This window comes from Petaurus breviceps, unplaced genomic scaffold (genome assembly GCF_028583685.1).
Source record: "Petaurus breviceps papuanus isolate PSGF00001 unplaced genomic scaffold, PetGlider_PUasm1.0 103, whole genome shotgun sequence".
NCBI classification, from domain to species: Eukaryota; Metazoa; Chordata; class Mammalia; order Diprotodontia; family Petauridae; genus Petaurus; species Petaurus breviceps.
In genome coordinates this window covers 90,901-112,018 of record NW_027185588.1, presented here as the reverse complement: position 1 = coordinate 112,018, position 21,118 = coordinate 90,901, and the positions used below count along the sequence as shown (strand labels likewise).

Sequence of the window (21,118 nt, the reverse complement as noted above, 5' to 3'; positions counted from 1 at the left end):
GACAAGTAGTCAGGAATTGCTCCTACTTCCTGGGCCTGCTGATGGCCACTGGTCAGCAGTTGTTGCTGGTAGTGATGGTGGGTCCCTTCAATGATGGCTGCAGGGGCTGGGCTGGAAGCAGGACAGGGGGGTGGGGGGTGCTACCACTTCCAGGACTCTTGTACTCATCGTTTGACTATCTCCTTATTCTGTATTCCATAACTAGCCATTTCAGTACTGTTCTCACTCATTCCCTATACATTCCCATTCCTTTATCTTCACCTATGCATATCCTCAACTCAGGCCTTTTTCCAATAGCTGTAGACCCTAGACCCTAGCAATGAAGCTGTAGAGATCTATAATAATGTGTCAAAAGGGTCTTTTTTAATCCACTGAGATGCTTTTGTGTATCACACTATTTAGGTTACAAAAGCTAAGGTTACCTCTGGGAGTAAGATTCAAGAGGCCTTCATAGTGGGGAAGGACAATTAGGACAAGGGTAATGGGCATACCAGCATCCTCTGGTATGACAACTGTTTCTTAGAGTAGACAAGGGGAAAATCTCATTAGTTGATCATTCTAAAAGTAATAAAGGGAAGGTTTCACAAAGGAAGTAAGGTTTGAATGAATACATCAGGGATGGGAAAATTTTTAGTATAGTGGAGAGTAGTAGGCAAGGCATTACAAAGTAGGTAATGGAAGATGCAAAACTTTAGAGGCCAAAAAGGACATGCTGTGTAGCACAGCACCCAACACATAGTAGGTGCTTAACAAATGCTTTTTGAATGAATTATGTTCTGAGTATAATAAATAGTTTTGGTGGAGCCCAAAAATTATGCACAAGAGGAGCAGGAATAAAGATGGAAAGAAAGGTTGTGAGACCAGGTTGTCAACTTCAAATTGAATGCTAGACTAAGGAGTTTAAACTTTATTTTATAGATAGTAGAGAACCACTAGAAGTGTTTCATTCAATTCAATATTTACTGAGGCCTACTATATGCAAGGCACAGTGCTAAGTGCCAGGGACACAAAGGAAAAGAAAATAATTGCAGCCCTCAAGAAGCATATATTCTACTGAGACAGGGAAGAAACACAGCACGTACAAAAATATAAGTAAATCTGCCTGATTAAACACAAATGTGCTGTTTTTGGAATGGGGTGATCCCACTATGTTTGTTGTACTTAGTAAGTCCTTTGAAAGATGAATAGTAAAAAAATTCTGTTGTGTATAAAACACAGGATCAACAAGGCAGGAAAAGGGACAAGTATATTAAATTTAGTCCTAGGACAAAAGGAAAGCATTTTCCTGAATCAATGATATAAGCTTAAATACAAAGCAATGAGAGACTCTCATCATATATAACAAAAAACCTTTAAAAAATTTTTAAAACTTTGAAATTGTTCCCTGAGAAATCAGTAAGAACATAATACTCTTCTTTTATGAAACACTAAGAAAAATATATAGGAAAATAATTACTGAATTTGCTTTGTTTCTAACACTTCATTTTCTGTTCCTGGAATAAAAACTTTAACTATTTATAAACACAACTATTAAAAGAACTTGTTCCTGGGAAGAAGAGAATTTATAAGTATTTCTGTGTAAAAAAGAAAAGGATGTTTCCCAGAGCAAACAAAATATACACTTACATTCAAGACAAACTACAAGTGCACAAAAAAGCATAAAAGAACCAAAGGCATCAAAGGCACCAAACAACAACAACAAAAAACACTCAAGGTGAAATTTAATGAAAGCAAGCCCCAAATCCAAAAATAGGATCACGTAATTTCCTCACTTTTCAGAGGAAAGAAAAAATAATAATGCATTAAAATTCTAAAGTTTTAAAAAACTTTCAAACATATGTACTTGGTTAATAACAAGGTATAGGTTCTTAGAAAACCACTGAATTCTAGGAAATACCAAATCTAGATGAATCTAAAATCCGGGATGAGACTACATTTTTAGAACCATCGAAAAGTACCTGAAATGGCTGCTGGGATGAAAAAGCAGCAGAAACATTTGGAGGAAGCTGGGTTGCAATAGCAACAGGAGTCCCAGTCTGCCCATCCTTTCCTGTCACAACCTTTACCTGAGAGGAGATATTTGGAGGGGAAAGGGGGAAAAGGGAAAACAATTTTTAAATTGATCAATACTACACAACCACTGCCCACTAAACTGGTGGAACCTCAGTGAAGAGGGGACATAATTCAATTTTCAACAGAGGATACTCTTATTCCAACAGAATTTGCTTCAAAAGCCAGTCACTGATAATGTAGATCTGAAGTTCAGTTCAGGCTGGTAACATTTCATCCTCACCTAGAAGACAACAGTTTCTCAGGATGGTTTTTACCAAGAAGAGACTGAACATTTACAAGAGACAAACCCAGCATATGACTACCCTGGATCCTAAAGTTGGATCTTAAAGCAATAGACTTTCCCCATAGGGAACGAGGTCTTCGGGGTTTGCAAGTGCTTAAAATAGGAAAAAGATAAAAAGACAAAAACTATACAGAGGACAAACAAAGAAGGTAACAGCGACATATTATGATTTCATTTTATCACAGGATAAAATCAGTCATAATAATTACTAACATTTACATATTATTTTCAGGTTTGCAAAGTACTTTTTAAAAAAACTTTCAACAGTTAAGCTAATGAAAAATTTTTTAGGACAAACTACTTCCCTGAGTGAGCCTATTTAAATCTAGTACTCAATTAAATTATATTGAACTGCTCTAAAATCAAATAGTACTTTACATCAAGGGTCCAAATACAACTTGGGAGTCAGAGAAAAAACTGAACATGGCTGAAATGAACCAGAAAGAAAATCAGATTGATTCAGCAAATAACTCCCCCAAATCAATGTGATTAATACAGAACACAACTATAAATGTAACATTATCCTAGTAGAAAATAATACTCAAAGAAAATAATAAGGACCTGGAGTCCTTTTTTAAAAATCAACTTATGAATTTTAAAATGTCCACTCATTCTCATTCTCTGACATACTAGCTGTTAATTCATCTAAGACATTAATGGTTGCTAATAACTACCATTCCCAGGAATAGTTTCATAATGCCAGGAGAAGTGAACCTATGTTTTCACTGGTATAAGAGAATGAAGAAAGAATATATAAACCAATGTAGATTAGCAACTGTTCTGAAAAATGTAGTGGGCTGCCTGTGAAACTGAAAGTTTAGGTGATTTGCCCAGGCTCAAAAAGCTTATGTTTGGTATTGGTTAAGACTTGAACCCAGGTCTGCCCGACTTATAGCCACCAAGCCTTTCAGTCTTTATATTTCAAAAGGGATTTCAGGAGAGTTCTTCCCCAAAGGAATAAATTTCCAGTGAGAGGAATTCTCACCACTGTATGAAAGTTAATGGGGGAGACAATTTAGGGGCAAGAAGGTCTTTGGACAGTGCCTTTCAAATCTCACCATACATTCAACCTCCTACCCTATCAACCAAAAGGCTAGCCCTGCCCTGCTTGACATTTCCAGTCAGGACCCTGTCATCTAAAGTTTCAGTAACAATGTTAATAGGACATCTTTGCTCATGGATAAATAAAGCTTTATAAAAGCTTTGTATGATAGAGATCTGAATAAGTAGAGGATGATGGTACCCTGAGGGGAGGGTCTCATCCAGACCAGAAGATCCGTAGGAAAGAAGGATGGGAAAGCTTTGGGGGGAAATGAGAGCAATGGGAGGGGCATAAGGGTAGGGGATAGAAATGGGAGGAAGTGGTACAATGTCTTGGGGGAGGGACACCAAAGACAAAGGGAAGAGCTTGTAGACCTGGAGTCAGAATACCTGGGGTGAGGTTCACTTATGCCAGTTTCCTCATCTAAGAACTGAGGGGGTTGTAATTAAGATGGCCCTTAAGGTCCCTTCCAATAGGATTATCCTATGATCTTAAATCCTTTCTTCTCTCAGTTTCCCCACCTGTAAATGGAGGAAGAGGTTGGGTTGGGAAAGAGTTGGACTAAATGATCTTAAAGGCCTCCCCCACAAATCTAAGGTCTTTCAAACTTGTCACCTTTAAAATGTAAATTTAGGGAATTCAAAACCAATTAGTTGTGACACCTAATTCATCTGACAATAAAAAGAAAAGGATGGAGATTGCAAAAGATATAGCACTATCCAGATAGCTCAACAATTTGCAATGTGTTTTAAATTTTGAAATATCAACCTAGAAGGGCAGAGTCAAGATGGCAGAGTAGAAACAGGACTTCCACATGGCTCCCCTCCCAACTCCTCCAATTCGTGTAAAAAATGACTCTAAACAAACTTTGGAGCTACAGAACCCACAAAATGACACAGAGAAGCTAAACTCCCGCTAAAGACAGTCTGGCAGGCCAGCAGGAAGGGACCAGCACAGCGCCCTGGGAGCCAAGCCAAGCCCCACCCAAGCCTAAGGTTTTAGCTTCAGGGTGGCCACAACAAGCTGGAGGGACGTCAGATCACCAGCAGCTTCAGCGGTTTCCAGAATTGTCAACCCACAGATGCTAAGGACAAAGTGAGAGGTCAGTGCAGTGTGGACTTTGGGACCTGTGAGTTTGGGAGTGAGGTCTGGCCTTTGCCCCCAGGGCTAGAAGCAGCTGAGGCTCTGCAACCAACCAGCCATTGACACATGGCTGCTTAAGAGCTCTGGATCTGCAAATTGTAGGGGGACCAAGCATCCAGTCTGAGGGGTAATCACTCTTGCTTTAACCTGCTTGGATCTGTATCACTGTCTGGGGTGGAGGTTCTGGGGTGCATGACCAGTGTGCCGGAGTGTGTGGAGGCTTCAGAGAGGTCAGCCAACTAATAGCTCCAGCAGCTGACAAAACCCCAGTAATTGGGACAAAGCTCCCCCCTTTCGTAGCAGAATTCTACTGTGGCAAAAAGCTCAAAAGTCAAGTTATTGAGTGGCAACATGAGCAAGCAAAGGAAGCAAAGCAAGCACAGTGGTCTGACTTTGGATTCCTTTTTGGGAGACAAAATGGATCAAAGCATGGAACGGCAGGAAAACAGTGAAGTCAGAACTCCTGAACCAAAAGCTTCCATCAAAAGAATAAGCTGATGACAAAACAGGAAAATGACAAATGCTGGAGAGGATGTGGGCAAATTGGAACAGTAATGCATTGCTAGTGGAGTTGTAAACTGATCCAACCTTTCTGGAGAGCAATCTGGAATTATGCCCAAAGGGCTATAAATAATTTCATACCCTTTGATCCAGCAATACCACTCCTAGGGTTACATCCTAAAGAGATCATAGAATTGGGAGGAAGACCCATATACACAAAAAATATTTATAGCAGCTCTTTTTGTGGTGGCAAAGAATTGGAAATTAAGGGGGTGCCCATCAACTGGGGAATGGCTGAACAAGTTGTGGTATATGCATGTTATGAAATACTATTGTGCTATAAGAAAGAAGGAGCAGATGGACTTCATATTTACCTGGAGAGGCTTATAAGAACTGATGCTGAGTGAGAAGAGTAGAACCAGGAGAAATTTGTACAGAATTACAGACACAACATGTATGTGTGATGACCAACTTTGATAGAATGGACTCTTCTCAGCAATGCAGTGATATAAGTCAATCCCAAAAGACTCATGATGGAGAGAAATGTGTACATCCAGAGAAAGAACTAGAAAGAACTGAGTTTACATCCAGATGGAAGCAAATTACCTGATCTTTCTCCTTTTCTTGTTTGGTTTTATGTCCTCTTTACCATTTTTCATTCCATCTGATACAATCCATCTTTATAACCTGACTAATGTATAATGTGAAAGTATTTACAGATCCTATAGCTGACTGTATGTTGCCATGGGGGGGGGGGGAAGGGAAGGGGACAAAATGTGAAACTAAAGGAACTCTGGAATTGAATCTTGTAAACTAAAAATAAACAAACAAATTAATAAAGAAATTCCTCACTAAAAAAAAAAAATTTAAAGAAAGAATAAGCTGCTTACAGGCCATAGAGGAGCTTAAGAAGGATTTTGAAAACCAAACAAGAGAAGTGGAGGAAAATTTGGGAAGGGAAATAAGAATGATGCAAGAAAATTATGAAATGAGAGTCAACAACCTGACTGAAGAAAATAATACCTTAAAAAATAGACTAACTAAAATGGCAAAAGAGGCTCAAAAAGGCAATGAGGAGAAGAATGCCTTAAAAAGCCAAATTTGCCAGATGGAAAAAGAATCTCAAAACCTCACTGGAGAGAATCATTCCTTCAGAATTAGATTAGAGCAAATGGAAGCTAGTGACTTTATGAGAAATCAAGATATTATTAAACAGATCCAAACAAATGAAAAAATAGAAGGCAATGTGAAATATCTCATTGGAAAAACCACTGACCTGGAAAATAGATCCAGGAGAGATAATTTAAAAATTATTGGAAGCCATGATCAAGAAAAGAACCTAGAAATCATGCTTCAAGAAATTCTCAAGGAAAATTGCCCTGGTGTTTTAGAACCACAGGGCAAAAGAGGTTGAAAGAATCCACCCATCACCTCCTGGAAAAGATCCCAAAAAGAAAACTCCTAGGAATAATATAGCCAGGTTCCAGAGATCCCAGATCAAGGAGAAAATATTAAAAGCAGCCAGGAAGAAACAATTTGAATGCTGTGGAAACACCATCAGGATAACACAGCATCTAGCAGCTTCTACACTGAGGGATCGAAGGGCTTGGAATATGATATTCCGGAGGCCAAAGAAGCTGGGATTAAAACCAAGAATCACCTACCCAGCAAAACTGAGTATCATGTTTCAGGAGGAAATATGGTCATTCAATGGAATAAAGGACTTTCAAGCATTCATGATGAAAAAAACAGAGTTGAATAGAAAATTTGACATTCAAATACAAGAAGCAAGAGAAGCATGAAAAGGTAAACAGAAAAAGAAGTCATAAGGAACTTACCAAAGTTGAACTACTTACATTCCTACATGGAAAAATGATAACTTATGAAACTTTTCTTAGTATGAGAATAGTTGAAGGGAATAGAAATGTGTGTGTGTGTGTAATGGGAATGTAAATTTTTAAGATCTTCCCTGCCCCTAGGCTAAAGTACACCTAGAGCCTAGGGTGGGAGGCTTGTTTTTCAGTAGATACTTCTTGATTGGCCAGTGAGTCAATAAGGTTGTTACATTCTCTGAGCCAGGAGAAGGCTATATAAGCCCTGATGTGTAGCTTTGTTTTGGGGCTCACTTTGAGAAGTGTTCTGTGATTTGATCTGGATTCTGGGAAGCCGTTGTCCAGAGCCTCCTGGCTTTGAAAAACCCAGATGTTGAAACCCAGATGTTGTTTGGTATGGATGTAATGGTTGCACAGTTTGGAAAACTGTCTACTTGATCTGTTTTTCTGTCTTGATAATTCTGTCTGTATATTCTGAAGTTCGGGGTGCTGACCTTTTTCCCCTGAACTAGGAAACGATATATGTTTGACTGATTAAAGTAAGCTTGTTAACCCATTTTGAGTTGCTTTCCTTTAACAAAGCAGATCTAAGAACCTGTGTTGGCAGCGACCCTGAGGACGCTTGGGGTACTTGCTGCCACAGTGTGTGTGTATATATACATATATATGTCTATATAGGAGGATATATGAGCATATGAATGCATATGTGACTGTGTGTATATAAGTGTACAAGTATACACAGATAGAGGGCACAGGGTCAATTTAATAGGAAGTGATAACACTAAAAAAGTGAAATTAAAAGATGAGAGAGGAATATAATGAGAGGAGATGGGGAGAGATAGAATGGGGTAAATTATCTCATATAGAAGAGGTAAGGGAAAACTGTTACAACGGAGGGGAAGAACAGGAAGGTAAAAGAGAATGAGTCAACATTTTTCTCATGGATTAGGGAGGGAATGACATACACACTAAATAGGGTATCTGACCCTACAGGAGAGTAGGGGGGAAGGGGATGAGAGGGGGGATGATGGAAGGGAGGGCAGGCTGGGGGGAGGGAAGTTGGAGGCACCCATTTTTGAAAAGGGACAGGATTGAAGTAGAGAATAGAACTAATGGGGGGTGGGATAAGATGGAGGGAAATATAGTCAGTCTTTCACAATATATCCACTATGAAAATGTTTTGCATAGCTACACATGTACAACCTATACCGAATTGATTATCTTCCCAGTAAGGGTGGGTGACAAGGGAGGAAGGGAAAGAATCTGGAATTCAAAGATTTAAAATAAAATGTTTAAAATATATATATATATATATATATATATATATATATATATATAATTATTTAAGACTTGAATCTACCTCTCAGCCAATGGGAAAAGGGACAGTCAGGGAAGGGGGCTTGACTGCATTTGGGTTTAAAATCCTGTTCACCCCTCACTGCCTTGCCTCTTCCTCATGATCCGTCATGGGGAAGACAACCCTCTTCTCTGGAGGGAAGAGAATAAATTCCTGTTCGTACCTAAGAGTTCTCCATGTTCTTGATTAAATTTTGGATGAGGATTTTCATCCCAAACATGGGTGCCTTTGTGCCAGCTTCAGATGGTTTGAGCATGTTAAGAGGGTATGAAGAAGTTTGATTTTGCTCTAAGTAGAAAGATTATTACATAAAATCTGGTGATGTTTCCTTGTACTGTTCAATTAATTATTAAGCTCCAGGGGTATCTGCCTGGAGGGGAAGGTGACCATACCCTGTCAGCTTGATTCAAATTCCTTTTTGCCTGGGCCAAAAGCAGAAAATAGAATATTGGCCCTGCATATTTTGAGCTAATATGATGAGAACAGGTGATTTCAAACTGTTTTTAAAACTTTCCCAGGAGCATAGAGATCCACCATGCCCTACTGGAAAGGTCGAAGGGGGTATGCGAGAGGATATGGGAGAGAGCAGATTGGAGGAGGGTATATCCTGTGGGAATACTATTTTGGGGTGGTAGGTAGGGGGAAAATGGGGAGAAAATTTGTAACTCAAAATCTGGTGGAAATGAATGATGTAAATCAGAAGTTAATAAAGCATTTGAAAAATTAAAAAAAAAACTTTCCCAGGAGAATGTGTATAGGGAGCTGAAATGCTTAGGGCAGCTTTTCTATCTGGTGTCTCAAAGGAGACAGGACTTCAGCTTTTTTTTTTTGGAGGGTAATTGGGGTTAAGTGACTTGCCCAAGGTCACACTGTTAGTAAGTGTGTCAAGTATCTGAGGCCGGATTTGAACTCAGGTCTCCTGACTCCAGGGCTGGCACTCTATTCACTGTGCCACCTAGCCACCCTCTTCAGCTTTTTTTTTTTAAGGAAGTAGAGGAAAAGTTTATTCTGAGCTGGGAATATACAGCCACATGTCTTTTTAAGGGAATATATGAATTTGTGGATATTTCCTTTTAAAGGGCCAAGAGTATCAGACATATGTGTGTGTATTTATATATATATAAACATATATGTGTGTGGATGTATTTATTTATGTATGTATGTGTATAGAGAGTATATATACTAGTATACTATATATACATATGTGTGTGTATATATACATATACACACACATATATAGCATATTACATAATATATATGGCACTAGTCTCATGAATGTCAGTCTGAAAGGTTCAATGCCCCACTCTAAGTTTTTGAGGGGTGGACATAGAAGTGAAAAAGTTGAGACAAGCTAAAGGCTTCTTAGCATTTTCTGGAAGTTTTGGAATTGATCATTAAGGAATTGTGAAACAACCTCCTTCCCTTCCCCCTGGGTATCTCGAAGGATTGCAAACAGCCCTGAATTTTGCTCTTAACCTCATCCCAGATCAGATTAGGAAAAGAGAGTTTCACCTTCCCCCACCAGGCAAAAGGAAGAAGGGGGAGGGGCAGCTGCTACATCCTGGAAGTATCGGGGCTCAGCACACAGTAACAGCCCTGGGGAAAGGATGAAGGGGGATGGGTCAAGATAAAGAAGTCTGCCAGTATAATTTTCATATGATCTGGAAAAACATTTGATGCTGCCTGAAGTTTATTGCTTAAGTTACAGCTAGAACAATTTGGTTATATTGTTGGTTATTGCTTTAACGCTAAACCATAAAGCTAATCATTGATTACTTGGTGTGTGTGTGGAAAGGAGGATTCTGCCCATTCAGAGCAGCCCTCAGTGCTAGTTGAAAGTACAGCACCCAGCAGCTCTAAGGAGACTGTTTGAGTTAACGGAGTTTCTAAACAAGGAGGCTCGTTGAGAACTTTCAAGTATATGGAAATGATCTCTAGTAATTGACTTTCACACAAGGACAAATTTAAATTTTAAAATATGAGTCCTGGTAAATTTTTGATTAATGAAAAACTTGCCATCTGAGGTAAAAGCTCATGGGACCATAATGAATTGTGTTTCGAGTTGTCTAATAGATCATCAGAATCCATCGATAATCAATAGTCAATAATCCACCATCTGAGAGAAATGTCACAAGCTACTCAGAGAGAATGTGACTGTTACAGGTGGAGATCTGAATCTGGAAAAGAAGACAATCCTAGCCTCAGCCTAGGATGGGATCCTCCTGGCTCAGTTTCTCTATTGTGTTCCTTTGAAAAGGAATGTTTTTCACCTGACTATTCCTGAGTCTGGCTATGAGGTGGACAAGATACTACATGTTTGGAAAACTGTGATGCTCTATCTAGTTCTGGCCTTGATGTTCCTTTTTTATGGCAAATTTCTGTAATCAGAATGTGGTATGCAAGTGGTCCATGAAAGATGTGAGCACAATGCAAGTATGTGAAATCTTGCTGTTTTTAATCCAAATGGGTAGTCATACTATATCCCAAACAGTTGGGTAAATTATTACTCTTGCATAGTTATGAAAGAGTAAATCCCTGGAATAGAACATTCTTTCTAAATGATAAGGGAATAATGAGGTAAAGGGAAAACAAGTTTGTGAAACAAAGGTACAAACACAATGTTGAATCATTATGCTATAGACTAAGGCTATAGGTTCAAATACATTTGAGCTACTGTAATAAAGTGTGTATTTAAGAGATAAATTTCTATATGGAATAAGGTCCTTATATATTTCAAAATTACATAAGAATAATTGGGTATCGGTACAACTGACTGAGGGACCTAACTGTTATTCTATTACTTATTAAAACTAAATCAGAAACATCTACAGTTTGGGGAAAAGAATTTTAGTACAATTTTCTTAGAGGGAGGTAACTTATGGAATAGTTTTGCATTAATGGAAAAGTTAACTTCGTTCAAAGTTTGTTATTAGTGTGCAAAGAATATGTTTATACAGTGTGTTCTGTGGTTCCCAAAGACCTAGAGGGTTTTTATGGGGAGAGATGAGAGGTTTGGGGACAGGATTCAGATGCAGCATGAGGTGTTATGGAGAGGAAACCAGAGATAAGTGGTATTTGGAAGAAATACAGGATTTGGTCCATGAAAGGTGTTTGGGAGGAGTAGAGTTGAACAGTAAGAGGAAAAGTAGTCCCTGAAAATATTGGAGCAAAGCCGTAAGAAAAGTTAGAGTGAGGGTCTAAGTTTCAATGAGTAAATAAGATAAGTATTCCAAGAAGGTTAGTTCTAAGAGATAGAAGAAAAGAACATTTTAGGTGTTAGAGAAAACACTGAACTGGTAGATTATGGAGCAGTAGACACAGTCTATGTATATAGCCTGATTGTCAGGAAGAGAAAGTTCATGGCTTGTGATGTGAGTCTGAGCTGTGTAATGGATCATAAATGTAAGTGAAAGTTAGTGTTGAACCTATATGTATAAGATTTAATTCCTGAAGTATCTTATTCTTCCAGATTGAGTAGGGAAGAATAAACAAGCTCAAGAAACAGATGCAAATCTATTAGAGTAGTAATTTATGATCTTAATGGGAAATTTGATTTTATGTTATTATTTAATCAGGAACTAGAACATTATAGAAATGCAAGCAAACTACCTAAGACTCACTTTAAAGAAGTTCCCTAACCAATGTGAGATTACAGTCACTTCTGAAACTGATTTTTGGAACTTGCTATTCAAGACTTTATGGAACTATTAACTGACTTTTATCCTGAGTCTGACCCCAGGTATAGTTATCAAGAAATGTTATTGAGCCATTGATCCATGATGACAGCAACCTTGTGGGGTCAATAAATTGCCTCTCTGAACTGCAGAGAGTGATCTCCTGGGAAGGTTGGGAGAACTATTCCACATGAGCTGAGGTAGAATTCCCCAGATTCAATATCCCCACTATGACACCTGGCAGACTTTAAGCCTGGCTCAATACAGCTGGAGCCTACATAACTTCTGCCTGGAATTGACATGAAGTTAGGGAAATATTGTTACCTTATTTTAATTATGTCCCTACTCTTTTATAGCAAATTTCTATAATCAAAAGTTTTATGAACACAACAAATCTATTAAATAGTAGATTGGTTTCTGGAACATCTGAAGTTACTATAGTAAGATATAAGTGTAAGACTGAGTTATTTGACTTAGAATTTTAGCCCAAACAACAACTAACTATTCAGCTTTGATATCTGTTATTAATATATATATTATATATGTAAATATCTTTATATATATATATATATATTCCTGTATAAGTTAGGGTCCTTTAATTCCTCCTAATGGTGTGGAGATATTTAGGTCAAGGGCTTGTGAAACCAGGATATTATTCTGCTCAATCTTGTTAAAAGAAGAATGACTTGTGGTCTATCTTGTAAATGCCTTAAAAGCTGTTATTAATTCCTTGGTGGAATCTCATCCTCTTGATGGGGGACTGAATAATGGATTAATGTAAAATGTAAAAACTGGAAGCAATGCAAAGTATAAAAACCGGGTTGTCATTTTTCTGTTAGTTTTTCTTTCTCACGTGAGATTCTTAAACATGACAATTGGCCAACGTTCCAGTTTTGATTTCATAAGAATAGAGACATGAGGGTTGAATGGTAATTTAAAATTAGGTCAAGATTAATTTGTACGTCAAGAGGACCTCTACAAGAAGATACTTTACTGGAGACTGCCCCAACAGCATTCAGACCAGAAAACTTCCTCAGATGATGTCTGTCTCCCGTGGCTCCACCCCACCCCCACAGCTGTATGAGATGAGACTTCTGAGTCTTAAAAGGACAATTTATTGTTTTTCTTTTGGGTCTCTGTATCTGTACTTACTAAAGGGACTGTTCCCTTTGATTTGTCAATGTGTTGATCAACTTCTCCTCTTTCCCCCTTTTGCCATATTTGCTCAGAATGATCTATACTTCCTTAAAGGGGAGATGTGTGAGGAGAAGAATTCATATGAGAGTGAGGAAGCATTAACTAGATTTGAGAAAGATGGGGAAACAAAACTTTGGATACAAAAAGAGGAGAGATTGCAAGGGATGATTGAACTTTTGTTTCCATAGAAATCATGTGATACATGACTTGTGAAATCTAAGACAGCTAATGCAAGAAGTAAACTATTGTAGAGAGAGAAGTTGGAGAGGTTGAGAGCAGACATTCCCTTCTTTGTTCTTTGAGAAAGCCTTTTTCCTACTAGGCCAGGTGAAGCTCCATTAAGGATGAGGCCCATTAACTCAAGACACTGTCTTGAATAATGGGACTTTCCTCATGTTAATGTAAGGGAAACTCTGAGTGATAAAGACAACCTGAGTTGGGATTTAAAGTATTTATGGCATGTCATTCTTTTACCAAATAAAGTATAAAGAAAATTAGGATGGGGGGGTGCATAAAAGCGGGAAATGGGAAATGTGAATGGGGCGGAGACCCACACAGGGGTTTGGGGGTGGGATAATTTAGGCATCTCAGACAGGTTGTAAACTCTGCAATACCCAGTCAATGGAGAACCAGAGGAGGGATTTGCGTTCAGGACAGAAAGATAAAAGATTGTGGTTTTTTGCACGACAAGTGTGTCTGCCAGGTTATCCATTCCCAAGAATGTTAAATAAAAGTTGTTCTTCCCGAATTCACTAAATGTGGAATTCTTGGTAGGGTACTTGTTTCTTACACCTAATAATATTAAGATGTTGTTAGCCTATTAAAATGCTCCTTGTTTTTCCAATTGCACATCTATATGAGGACTGATATTCATCATATACTTCAACCATAACAACATATTGCAACAGACTGAATGAAGATGTAATATGAAATTCCAACTGTCTTCTACTAATTCAGACATTTAAAAAGATTTACGAAAAATATGTAAAACAATTACACTCATTGCACTAAATTGTTTTGTTATTTTTATTATTTTCTTACTTTTGTTTTAGTTACTTTCCATTCAAATATGTTATGTTAACATGTAATTGGTTTATTATGGTTAATTTAAACGAGTTAATAAATATTTTAAGATGTCATTAGTTCTAATTGATAACATGGTAAATATCAATGGCCATAACCCACATAAACAAAAGCTCTTTGCATCCTCGATACTTTTAAGAGTATAAAAGGTCCTGAGATCACAAAGTTTTCAAACTGCTGGTTGGTGGCGGAAAGAGCAATGGACTTGGAATCAGGAGAACTCAGTTCAAATCCCTGTTCTGACGGTTGTTAAAAAAAATCACTTCTCGGAGTCTGTTTCCCCATCTATAAAATTGTGATAACAACACTTAAGCTACAACCTGTTGTACAGGGGCATAAGAAAAGTGCTTTATCAACCTGAAAGTATTACAGAAAAGTGAAAAGGCAACTGATATATATAGCAGGACAAGCTTTGGATATGGAGACAGAGGACCTGAATTCAGATTCCCAGCTCTGCAATTTACTAGCTCTATGACCTTGGGTTGGAGGAGAATATCTGGTATCTGGGAGGCCTGGCTTCAAGTGTCACCTCTGCTAGCCTGGGGGACCCTGATAAACCATGTAATTTCTCAGCACCCTGGCAAACTCTCTGATCTGGCTACAGTGATGAGAAAGTCTCATAATCATAATCATCTTGGGTAAATTACCTAATTTCTCTGGGATTTTCTGGCAGTTTCCTTAACTGCAAATTGAGGAGTCAGAAGAAGTCACCTCTAAGGTCTCTTTCAACTCTAAAATCCTATCTTTCCTTATATCTGTAGCATATACCAAGCAAAGGCCTGCTATATTTATGAAACACCGAATTAAAGCATTTTTTAAATAAAACTTTTTTTCTTAAAAATTGATGAGATATTGTATTCTCAAGATTAGACCTGTATAGTGATTTATTTTCTGACATCAATCCCTCATATAAACATTCTTTCAATATTTCCAACAGAATTTAACATGAAGGATTCACTCTTCAAATACACAAGAAGAGAAAATAGTTAAAGTTTTAAATCTACCACATTTTCAGGTAGCTAGGTGGTACACTGGATAGAGCACTGGCCCTGAAGTCAAGAGATCCTGAGTTCAAATTTGACCTCAGACACTTACTAGCTGGGTGACCATGGACAAATCACTTAACCTCGATTGCCTCCCCTTCCTCACCACAAAAAATTACTATGTTATCCCTTCAAGATTCTAGCTTAGATTCTATATGACTGCTTCTAAATTTAAAACCCTAGGAATTTATAGAAAAATTAGCTTAAATATTAGGATCTAGCCTGTTGCAGCTTTTAAGACTTAACATTTTCCATGGACAGATCTAAAAGGACACCCTCCTTATTCATCACAGATTTAGAATCCTCAGTTTTGAACACTTGTTTCTTCCTGCTGCTACCAAAGTCCCCAGTGCTATCAAAGCTTCTCCCATAGGTTGTTGCTATTATCTATAACCATCCTTAAACCCAGGACACATCTTCCTTACTACAAGGGAAAGTAGTAGGTGTTAAATGAGATCAATGACATCAAAATTGAGGTTTTCATTCTAATATAATCAGAAAAAAAACTGAAGGAATACTAGAAATAGGAGAGGTTTGGAAAGAAAGCAAGACACACAAAGCATCCGGCATCAAGAACAAATACTAGTAGATTTTCCTACACAAAAGCACATCTAAAGCTTACACCTTGAAAATGGGAAGAACACTAGTTACATACTTGGTATTTTCTAGTTCAAGAACCTTTTTTTCACTTAAATATCTAAAGACTAGCATTATCCTCGATAGCAATTTCATTCAAAAGAAAATTACTGATATCCCATGTATATAGCAGTATTTCAAAATTATATTTTAAAAGCAAAATTTTCATAAATTTCACTGATTAATTTATGCCACACATAGTATACCCATTGTACATCTAATAATGTACATGTCATTAAGTATTAGACTTCTTACCTCATCATTAATGACTTCAGATTGTTCCTCTTCCTCCTCTTCTTCAAAATCCAAATCATTCTGTTTAAGATAGGTGTGTAAGGGTCCATACAGTTTTTTCTTAAAAGCTAAGAAATCCATCATATTCCCTTGAAGATGTTGCAAGAAAAATAATTCAATCAAATATTCCTTAAAATTTTCTTTCAAAGCCTCCATCTCTCTGTAATGATGATCCAGGCATTGCTTTCTCATTTGAGCTGTTTCTTGAGACGCTGGTGGAATTTCCTCCAATTTTTTAGGTACTTTTTTCACTCCCATACTTCCTGCAGGAGCAAGAGGAAGGTTGGAAAGACCCTGTAGCACAGCAGCTCTAGAAGGGCTGGTGGGTCCAGGGGGTGGTGAAGTCATCCCAAAGGCTGAAGAGCCTCCAACTCCAGATATCAAGACACCCAAAGGCCTCTCAAATCCCATAGGTCTATTCAGCTGCTGTCCTTGAAGTACTTGCTGCTGTTGAATCAACTGTCCTTGAATAATACTACTGATCTGGGGTGGCAAGCTGGTTGTTGCAATATGACTGGGGCTAGTCAAAGGCTGCATGCTGGCACCACCAGCAACTGGACTCTGGGGTCCAAGATGATGAATGGTGCCGCCTGTCTGGGTATGAGGTTGTGAAAGTCTGCGTTCTCGAACAGTAATAGGGGCCCCCGCATGCTGGAGTTGAACCTGTCCTCCCTGAGCAATCTGGGCAATGCCTGAGCCCTCCTGATACACAAAGTGTCCGCCATTTGAAGGGCTCAAACTGATCTGTCTCACAAGGACACTAGCATCCACAAAGCCTCCAGTGGGGCTGGAGCTGCAAATACCCAGTCCCGGGCCAGGAGTGCCTGCCCGCACACTCTGTAAGGCCTGCACTGGCCCAGGGGTAGGCTGGGTTGGGCTCTGAGACTGGACTTGTTGGGGCAATGGGGAGGTGACTTGAATGTAGGATGGGGAGCCATGCTCAAACCTCCTTTGCTGAGAATTAAACTGAAAACCTGGGGAAGTGGGATTGGGGATTGGCAAAGGGGTCAGGGTGATCTGCTGGTTTCCTCCAACTACTGGTCCAACATTCTGAAGTGTAATGTTTACATTCTGACCAGCTACTGGACTTCTACTCATAAGCTGCTGTATTTGGTAACTGGGTGACTGTGGTGCAGACGGGCTTGCTGAAGGAGCAAATGGGGCTGCAGGGGACTGGGGTAGATTTGAATGTGACTGTTGGTCTTCCCCTTCACTGCCTGTGAAGGACCTGGACCTCTGGAGCTGGACATTCTGAGGACCGCTGCCATGGTGCATTATCACCTCTTCTTTAAAATAAATTCTAAACAAATCCATAGAAAAATAAAATTCAGCAAAAGAAAATATGACTTCTAACCATCTATATCAGAAATCTTGCAGAACTCTAAAAGTTTACCTTATAACTTATAATATAAAACAAGCATAGATACATTTCCCTGATTTTATATCAGGTAAGCCAACTATAATGGTAATAAAATTCAGCAAGAGAAAAAATGGTTTCTAATCCTCTATACCAGATATCTTAGAGAATTTCAAAAGCTTACCTTGAGATTCAAAATGTAAAACAAATAGATTTATTTTCCTGATTTTACATCAACTAAACCAGCCTCAATAGTAAACAACACTTGGCAATAAAACCATCTTGTGTAAATTTTTATGGATAATTGTGTCTCATTTCATATGTCAAATGTTCATTAGAAGAAGTGTAGAGAAGCTTTCTGGCATCTTATTTATGACTGCCAACGGATTGCTTTAGTCCTTTCCAGTTGGCTAGCAAGTTGTAGGTTTGCTTGTTTTAGGAGGAGACAATGCTGAGTTTTTATTGGTATAAAGAACTCTCTAGTTAGTCTCCTTAAAGAAAACTCCCTCCACTGATCATGCATCTGTAATTTATAATCAAGTTCCAACTAAATCCCATCTTCTATAAGAAATCTTTCCCAATCATTCCAGCACCATCTCTCTCTTAAGTCTTGCCTATTTATATGGTCTATAGCCCACCTGTATATATTGGCTTACATGCCATCTCCCTCATTAGAATGTGAGCTCCTTGAGGGCAGAGACTGTCTTTTGCCTCTTTTTTTGTATCCCCAGTTCTTAGCACAGTGACTGGCACACAGCAGGCATTTAATAAATGCTTAGTTACTGACAGGATCAAATAGCAGCTTAGAGTGTGGAGAGGTTAAAAGATTGCCAGCTTTTATCCACTCCACCAGGCTGTCTCTATGCTGCCATTATTGTGCTGAGCCTCAGATCAGGATGAATGTGCTCAGAGTATATTTTGGCTTCACCAGAACTGAAGATTCAAACACTGCACTATGAGAGGCAACATGGTGTGCTGGGAAGAATGCTAGATTTGGCATCAGAAGACCTGGATCCAAACCCTGACTGCAATCTGCTCAGCTGTGGGATCTTCAGAAAATCTCTTAACCTCCAGGGGATTCCTTATCTGTAAGAGGAGATCCTTTCTAGCTCAGAATGTGTGATCCTGTGATTACCCAGGACACGCCATGATCAGATTCAGCTCTCTCCTGATGTTCCCTCCACTAATTATCTTTATTTGCTCCTCTCCATGTATTATATGCATATAACTGCTTCCATGGTGTTGCTTCCATTAGACTGTAAACTCTCTTGAAGGCAGGGACTGTCTTTTGACTTTCTTTGTACCCCCAGCATGTAGCACAGTGTCTGTTACATAATAGGCACTTAATAAATGCTTGTTATCTGCATGACTATTTAAAATCTTGGAAAATTTTATAAAATAGGCTTAGACTAAGCAAACGAATAGCAATAGACATACAGACAGATAGACAGACAGACAGATAGTGTTTGGAATAACTGGTATGAATTAAAGCAGTTCTCAATGCAATACATTATAAAGTCAACTGGTGCATTCAGTCCAAGCTCTATGAGGGAAGCAGCCTATAGTAAAGCCTAAGGAGCTGGCAGTCAAAGGAAACTAAATTCCCCTCACTGAATTCTTAAAGAAATCCATAATTTGGAGCTGACTTCTAGAGCCCAGAAGGTCACCAAAAATATGGTTCATAATTCACCTTATTTTTAACAGCTTTCAAAATATATCTTTCCATATCAAGCAAACTACGTCAGATAAAGTAACACATTTGCAAGCAGTTTTGACACAATTTTTTTCAGCTGGTGATATAGATAGCATTCTAATTACTTATAAGAGAGTAAGAACATCATAAAATTTAAATATGAAAGCCAAAGTTTGATATTATATTATTATGAACAAAGGCAGGTGATGAGTTCTCTTATCCTGCCAGATATATTGAAACGCTATTGTGCATATCAAATTGTGTTACAAATATAACTTTAAAACAGCATTACCTGATATTTAGCCCTGTGTTTTGCTTCCCTCCTTCCTCCAATACCTGGAAAAGAAAAATGAAAATATTCAAAATTCAAATTTTTGTAATCAATTAAGCAATCAACAAACATATTAAATAGCCAGTTGTGACAGTGGCCAGGGATACAAAATGAAGGGGAGAAGGGAAAAGGAAGAAGGAAGGAGAGAGAAAGAAGGGAAAAGAAAGGAGTGGGAGGGAGGAGGAAGGGAGCAAAGAGAGAGAAAAAGGGGGAGGAAAGAAGGGAGAGAGTGGAAAGCAGGGAGGGAAGAAGGGGAAAGGAGGGAGAGACAGAGAGACAGAGAGGAGAGAGGGAAAGAGAGAACAAGGGGAAGGGAAAAGGAGAGAGAAAAGGGAAAAGGGAGGGATGAGAGGTAGAGAGAGGGAAAGAAAAAGGAACACAGGGAAGGGGAAGAGTCAAGATGGTGAAAGGAGAGGTAGCATGTTTGCCTTAGCTCCTCTACAACCTCCTCCACAATGACCTAGAAAGCACACCAAAGTGAATTCTGATTGGGAAGCCAAGAAAAAGTCACAGAGAGTCATTTTTCCAACCCCAAATAGTTTAGAAAGATAGAACAAGTCTGCGGACACTGGGGTGGGGGCTGGCCAGGAGCACAGCACAACACAGCAGCAGTAGTGTGACAGCAGGAAAGCAGCACAGGGCTGTGGCAGTGGTAATACCAGCGGGGAGAAGCCCCAGCACCCAGGGATAGCAAGGGCATGAATACCAGGGATGAAGGACATCCCAGGGGACCCCTGTACTAGACTCCTGGAGCAGGAACTGGAGCCATGAGACAGCTCTATTACTCATTACCTAGTGCTGGGTTCCAAATGCAGGAGCTGAAAGGTCACAAGGAATCAGAGCCCTAGCTCTAAGCCCAAGAACAGAATGAGGCCCCAGTTCTAAATCTTTAGATCTGCACATACACCTGAAATAGAATAAAATAGAGCAGGAGACAAAAACTGACTGGTTTCCCCAAAAGGGGGAACCAGCAGTTCAGTGACTCTGAATCTGCAGAACTTTCCAGTGAGCTAACAATGACTGAGTCTAGCAACAGTCTATGGAAACTCAACTACACACAAGTCAACAGACCCAAACCCGGATCAGAAATGTGCAGAGATCAGACTAAGAGGGCAGTAAACATACCTCTCCTCAGATCACAGCACTTTGGAAGCACCAAAAACTTAGAAGGCCCCCAGTCTGAATTGTGAAAATAGTAGAAGGCCATAAAAGACAGAAGTTCAGACCAGAAACACCCCACCCCCACCCCTCACCCCCACCACCAGAAGTAAGTAGAGTCCAACGCTAACATAAAATCCAAAGGCACAAAGGAGGCTGGAAAAATGAGCAAACAACAACAACAAAAGAACCTGTCCATAAAAAGCTACTGTGGTGACAGAGAAGCTCAAGACATAAACACAGAAGAATACAATGACTTGGAAACCTCTAAAGGCAAAGCCTCAAAGAAAAATGCAAATTAAATATAAGCCCAACAAGAATTTCTAAAAGAGTTAAAGAAAAAATTTGTAAAAGGGCAAAAAATCTTAAAAATAAAATAAGAGTGGTAGTGGATAAATTGGGAAAAGAAATGAGAATAATG

At 38.9% G+C, this 21,118-nt stretch overlaps 1 protein-coding gene across 1 annotated transcript in view; it reads right to left on the bottom strand.

Annotated features, from left to right (window-relative positions):
• EP400 (E1A binding protein p400) overlaps window positions 1-21,118 on the bottom strand; it is a 192,368-nt gene that overhangs the window by 85,107 nt on the left and 86,143 nt on the right. The window contains exons 40-42 of the mRNA XM_069088665.1: window positions 19,501-19,544; window positions 16,120-17,458; window positions 1,959-2,066 (exon numbers count right to left, since the gene is read on the bottom strand). Of these exons, the coding sequence (XP_068944766.1) occupies window positions 1,959-2,066; window positions 16,120-17,458; window positions 19,501-19,544 (1,491 nt within the window). The remainder of the gene's footprint in view (window positions 1-1,958; window positions 2,067-16,119; window positions 17,459-19,500; window positions 19,545-21,118) is intronic.